Source organism: Gymnoscopelus braueri (genome assembly GCF_963280865.1).
Source record: "Gymnoscopelus braueri genome assembly, chromosome: 18".
NCBI lineage: Eukaryota > Metazoa > Chordata > Actinopteri > Myctophiformes > Myctophidae > Gymnoscopelus > Gymnoscopelus braueri.
The window spans coordinates 33,475,985-33,482,480 of NC_137618.1; the positions used below are offsets into that span (position 1 = coordinate 33,475,985).

Genomic DNA, 6,496 nt, shown 5'->3' on the forward strand with positions numbered 1-6,496 from the left:
CATTCATTCAGCTTCTCTTCTAGCTCTTTTACAATCTCTTTAGACCTACACGACACTCAAGAAAATTAACACCCTCCTCTCTACCCTGCAGTCATAATGAAAATATCAGTCAATCAAAAAATACCATAGAATTAGCTACAGTGTGAAATCTTATTACCCATTCTCCAAATCACCTCTAAACGTAGGCGACCACAGTGCTATGATATTATTGTCAAATCTATTAGGCTATAAACCTGTTGTCTATGTCTACTGGTTTAAAATAGAATAATATTAATATCTTACCACAATGATGCATTTGGGAACCCCAGCCCTAGAACCTAATGTAGCTACACTTAGTTGCCCCCCAAAATACTGATTTGTAACTGAAAAATGTGACTCATTGCATCGTAGTTATTTTCAGCAAGCGACACTTGCACCTATTGTATAAATAAATTATAGGCTTAATCGCTGGTTTGTGGAGCTATGAGAGGAGAACGTGCAAGGTCTAGGGCCCATCTGTGGCCTGTCTACAGGTCCAGTGATGTATGGCTGTGGGCTGGGTGGGCACAGTCATGGTTCTGTGTAGCTGCTCAGTGTGGCATAGAACTCAGGGCACTTCAACCCCCAGTCCCTCCTTACAGGTACCCCACAGCCCACCACCGCGTGCTACTCATTTACTGCTACACTGGTTTTCATAATTAGCGCCGCAAGGCCTCATTAAATCTGCTCTAATGAATAAATATTGTATTTCATAGCCTGATTACCAGATCAGCTCAATGCTTGAGCGTCGTAAACAATTATTTCCCTAAATATTCATCACCCCAAAGTGGATGATCATTGGTATTTAATACAGTACCAGTATTTTGAAGTGTATCTTTATTATGCTAATAATAGTTTTTGAAATGCTCCTTTCTCAGAGAGAAAAGAGGAAAGAACATCCATGTCAAAATGGATGTTGCATTTATAACTATGTGGCCAGGAAACAGAGGACCGAAACATACAGTACAGTATTACTAGCTATACCATTATATGGAAAACTGCTTGGAAACACTGACTCATGCAAGCATTCTAATGAATCATTAGATGCTTGTACAGCTCACAGTTACTCTTTTTAAACTGCAGTGTTTCCATGTAGGTATTAAAAACCATTATCTAAATATAGGCTACATTGGACTTTGCTATATTGGACTATATCTGAAGTGGTGATAAATCACAATTTTTGAAATTTGCCCAGTAATTTTGCATATTGTAAGTGTGTTTGGAGTACAATTCTTAGATTACATTTCCAAAAGTAATATGGTATAGATTCGCAAAGCAGCTAAATTTGGTGACTGAACATGTGGAATGGAAAATACATGTTTGTGACTTGAGTACACCAGTCGAGATTAAAAACCAATGTTAAAGGTTTTTGAATGGCTTAGCTGTTGACCCAGTAAGAAAGACTTAACTTCATGAATGTATACTAAAGATGCACTATCACACACTAAGAGTAGTACATTCAGATTGTTTTAATTCTGTATGAACTAAATTAGGTATGTGTGGACAGTGACTTTAGTGTGAAGAACACAAGCTGCAATCAGTGCAGGGCAAATTAAATACATTTAAAGACCACAAAGTAGAACACTTGAGCGTAGAAACGTTGGTCGTAACTCTATTGCCACTTAAGCAGTACCTAATACCAATCCCACTTACAGTGTGAAGCATCACTAGAAAATGAGAGAAAAGACAGAAGCAGAGCGAGAATGTTCTTTAATAGGATAAGATGATTTACAGGTATGAGATTCCCATTAGAGTGTGCTAATTGTTTCCACACCATTAGTGACAGTTATCTAATGAAGGATATTTAACCAGGCTCTGTAGTATATCACACACTCTGGCTGTAGGTTTAGATGTGGAGGGCAATGAGCCCCAGACTCTCTATGTCCTTTCCACCTGCACCATCTCAGTGGCATTAAGCCACAATGGTAAAACAGTGTGTGACATTGAAAGGTAGTTTTAATAAAATACTATATACGCCCAACAAAAGTTTTGAAATTGAATAATCATCAACATAAGAACATCATTGATCAGTCTTGAAAATCAAAGTAGGGGGGAAAAGAATTAACATGGCATTATAAAAGGGTTCCATTGTAAACCAGTTATTATTCCATTGGTCTGTATGAACTATATACATTTAAAACAATGTAAAATATAAACATGTACAGTAACTGATGATCTCTTCAATCAGCACTTTAAAAAAACAAAACCAGAAATCATAATAATGCAAGTAGTGCATTTGTAATTACAAATGCATAATTGACAGGCATCAATTCATTCGATTTCATTGAGCCACAGTAATGAAATAGTGCTTTGACCAAGTTTGCACTAAAGGTATTTATACTGAGACATGTGGAGTGCTGCTGACATTAGCTGCTCTGCCAGAGAGTTGTTGATATTGCAGCCAGTCATTAACAGAACCTGTGTGCTCAAAATTAAAGCAAGAGCAGGTATTATGCACATACAGTACACAGCCAAGTCCAGGAGCAATGATGGCAGCAGAGTCTTCACTCACTGCTCTGCTCCAGTTCTTTCTTCAGGCTGCAGAGAGAAGTGCCCAATGTTACAATAACAAAGTGGACATGCTAAAATAATATGTTGTGAATGTATAGGCCAAGAACAATACACTGTTATATGAATTGAGAAAAAAATCTACATGCCCACAACCCGCCACGACACACTGCAAGCTTGTAGATCTGCTATTTTTGCAGAACCCTATAGCGGTCACCCTATTCGGGGGGCAGACAGCAGATCTATTCGGTTGTTAAGCCGTGACGTTGCGCCCCGCCAGAATAACTTCCGGGACCAAGTGTGTATTTTCCCAATATGCGCAGTGCTGTGTCCCTCGCTGTTTTAACTGAGACTAAAATAACGACTAAAGTGTCATTCTACCGCTTTCCTGGCAATGACAAAGAGAAGAGGAAAAATATATATATATATATAAATATATATATATATATAAATACATTTAAAAAAATAAATATTATAATGTTAATAATAATAAATACATATAAATATAAATATTTATATTAGCCTACTTTTTACTGTCTATGATATTAGCATTAAGACCCTTACTAACCCTCAATGGTTCATTTCTGAAAAAGGAGGTTATTGTAAAAAGATTTACGGGTTCCAACATGTTTGTTTACAATGAAGAGTGGACGGCGCTAGTGTCTTTTGGACCCGGACGTGACGTCGGACTACAAAATGACGTCAGACTTAAAAAACGAATAAGCTTGCAATGCAGTGTGAGCTTGAAGATCTGCCATTTTATGCGAATATATTTAGTGTAGAAGGAAAGGAGGGGGCCTAGTATAGACCCCTGGGGAACCACGGTCAGCTAAGTATAGTGTGGTTAAAGCCCCCAAGGCTTCGAATGCTTCAAGTTTACCTTTTCAAGTAGGCATGGACATTGTCATAGCCGTGATATTTAGCCAGGTAGACCAGCACTCCTGTGGCACAGCGCCCCTCTCTAGCTCTGCAAAAGCTGCAGTTGCAGATCCCTCTGCATGCCGGGCATAGCCACTCCTACAAGAGACAAAATAAATTAGAATGATGGGAATCATCCAGACCCCTGCCGCCGAGACTGCGTATCTATGATCATTAAAAAGTACTCACGGGATCAAGCAGAGCATCGCGAACCTCCTCTCCGTATCGATTACGGAGACATGGGCCACAGAACTGACCCCTGACCCCCACGCACTCTTCATTACGGCAGTTGGTCTTGGTATCGATCGTCTTCTGGCGACACTGGTGGCAAGTTGTTCCCTGAGAAGGAGGAGCTCTCATTTAGTTCAGGGTGATGCAACAATTCTTTTTTTTTTTTTAATGTAATCAAAGTGTCCAACTTGAACACTTTTGACATCAAGATAAAAGGAACTTACAATAGAGGTGCTGTAGACCTTTGTCCTCACATTGTCGCAGATTCTGTCCAGCTCAGCCTGGGTGACCTCCTCCACTGGACGCACCACATGTGGGATGGTTAAGTGTTGAGAACGGCGACGGGGCTGTGCCTGGCAGGAATGGAATGATTGATGATGAGTAACTCAAATACAAAAAGAAAACTCAATCACAGCTACTGTTACTGTATCAAAGTGCCCATCTCTTCTCTTTCTCTGCATTAGCACATTAGCTAGCCAGTACCAAAATTAAATGTCTATATTATTATAATGTTTTAAACCTACCTCTTCATCCACCTCCTCATAGTAGCGGCTCTTGCGCACCAGGTTGAACTTATCTTCGGGGTCCTCTTCCGAAGGAGGGCTGGGGGGGCCGTCGACCCGTGAGCGGGACCGCGTGTGGGGTCGGTAGGAAGGTTCTACGGACTTCCTCCTCCATGCTCTCGGGGTTCCCATGGATCTCGGGGTTCCCATGGATTTTTGTTTTGAGAAGAGGCTGGGTAGTGGTACTTTGTTCAGCTCTGCCATCAGCATTGCTAGCTTAAAACGCAAGGGGGACACAAATGATTTGTCAACATCGATGAGGTTATAGATTCCATCACTTAACAGGCTGCAATGATTGAAAAGCAAAATCCATAGAAGTGTAAGGAATCATACCATCGCTTTGTTCTCCTTGATATTCGATGCCCTCTTATCCATGAAGTTCGCTGCAGCCTCAGAGATCAAGGACTCTTTGGGCTGAGGCCTCTTCCTAGTGGGGAACGTCATGGCCACCTTCAGACCGCCAGACCTGCGCCCCCGTCTCTTAGGTCCAATGGCTGAGTCTACTTTCTGAAATTGGATTTTTCTTTAATTCACTTTTTTACAACCGGTGAAAATACTTTTAAAAAGGCGTTCAGAAATATTCTATAATGTCATGACCATTTGTAAGAAACTCACCATGGCTCTCATCTGACTGTTGATGCCATCATTGTCCTCAAACCCACTGCTAGTATCCTCCTCTGATGTAGGCTCAAACACCTTCTGCCTTTGTACCGGCCCCTTTCTTTGTCTCAACTTCAAGCCAATGTTCTGAATATAAAAACAAAAACAGAACATGGCATGAAGACAAGACAGACACAGAAACTAAAGTTTACATCAGTGGACAGGTATTTATATGATTAGGTACACATTTGGCAGTGCATAGTTACCGTGCTTGCAAAGCCCCCATCGGAGCCAAAACTGTCACAACTGTCATCAGAGGAAGAAGAGGTCTCCATAGGGACCAGAGGATTATTGCGGAAGCTCCTCAAATTCATCCTAGTGATATGGACTGACGGGGACATCATTGTCTAGGGATAGGGAACACAAGCACATTTGATCAAAGTTATAACACCAACACTTGATTGATTACTTTATTAACAGTTTGCAAAGACAAGCACAGAGAAGTACAGTTCAATAGACCCCTTAACAGACGACGTCACACTGATAAGAACCAGTATGCGCGCGCAGGCCAGCACCAAATGAAACCCATTCTGTCATGTCTCGCTAGGACGCGCCTCACTAGCCAACACACAAGAGGAGATTGAATGTATGAAACCAGCGCGCCCCAAAGCAATATGTTGGGAATGTTGGTAAACAAATAATTGGTCTATACAAGGTCTGTTAAGAGGATTTTAAACCCAAGAAAGCACTATGGCTTGTTTCCATTGGGGTCAATTCATCGAAACATTTAATGACAGACAAATATACACTAATATGCAAAAACATTATTTTAGTTAGTTAGTAACATCTAGCATCTAATGTTAGTTAGCTGTAAGACTATTTAAGACAAAAGCTGATGTTTAATATCGAGCTAGCATCCCTAAATTGTAGCATGCAACACGAGTCACGATCTTAAAGTATTTAGCTGTACATTTGGTAACGTAATAAAAGAGTACATTCACAACATAAGGCTACTTCAGGTAATATTTTGCGTCAGGTAATATTTTAAGTTTAGCCAGACATTAACAGCCTGATTTCCAAACTTGCTTCGTTTGGAAGAACCAAAACAATGACTTTTCACTAACCTCTCAAGATTTTTTTTCCCCTTCTTATTAGGCGGATCGAAAAATATGGATATAGATTATTGTTTTGCAACTGTTCTTACCTTAGATCGCGTGGCGGGCATTTTCCCAACAACTTGTCAAACACAGGGTAAAGTTCCTTCTGCTCTGCAGCACAGTGAAGTGAATCAATGAATGCTGCTGACTACAGCTCTAGTAACTTGGAGCGAAAACGCTTTTCATTTCCCGCGCCACGATGTTGTCCTGGAAGCTGTGTAGATTTTCTTTTCGGGAGGTGAACTAAAAAATAAATGAACAATGAAATAAAACGAACATTGACCGACTAAAATCCCAATTTAAACTGTGCTGAACACTTCGTACAGCATTGCCTGTCATTAAACTAAACAAACGAATCGTTTCGTGATGTAACCACTGAATATAAATCGCAGTACCTTTCATGTCCTTTGCCGTGGCGCGACTTTTTTTACTTGAAAATTTACATACAGCGCGCGTAAATTCTTTGGCATTCAATGTAGGTCAGATCTGGCCTTTCTCTTT

At 40.4% G+C, this 6,496-nt stretch overlaps 1 protein-coding gene across 1 annotated transcript; it reads right to left on the reverse strand.

Annotated features, from left to right (window-relative positions):
* Positions 1-1,711: 1,711 nt before the first annotated feature.
* Positions 1,712-6,218, reverse strand: cdca7a (cell division cycle associated 7a). The gene is made up of 9 exons (XM_080412927.1): positions 6,043-6,218; positions 5,105-5,245; positions 4,854-4,985; positions 4,572-4,745; positions 4,200-4,454; positions 3,900-4,028; positions 3,634-3,783; positions 3,407-3,543; positions 1,712-2,556 (listed from the first exon to the last, which is right to left on the reverse strand). The coding sequence occupies exons 1-9, from the start codon at positions 6,061-6,063 to the stop codon at positions 2,523-2,525; spliced, it is 1,173 nt and encodes a 390-aa protein (XP_080269053.1). The 5' UTR covers positions 6,064-6,218; the 3' UTR covers positions 1,712-2,522.
* Between the last annotated feature and the right edge of the window lie 278 nt (positions 6,219-6,496).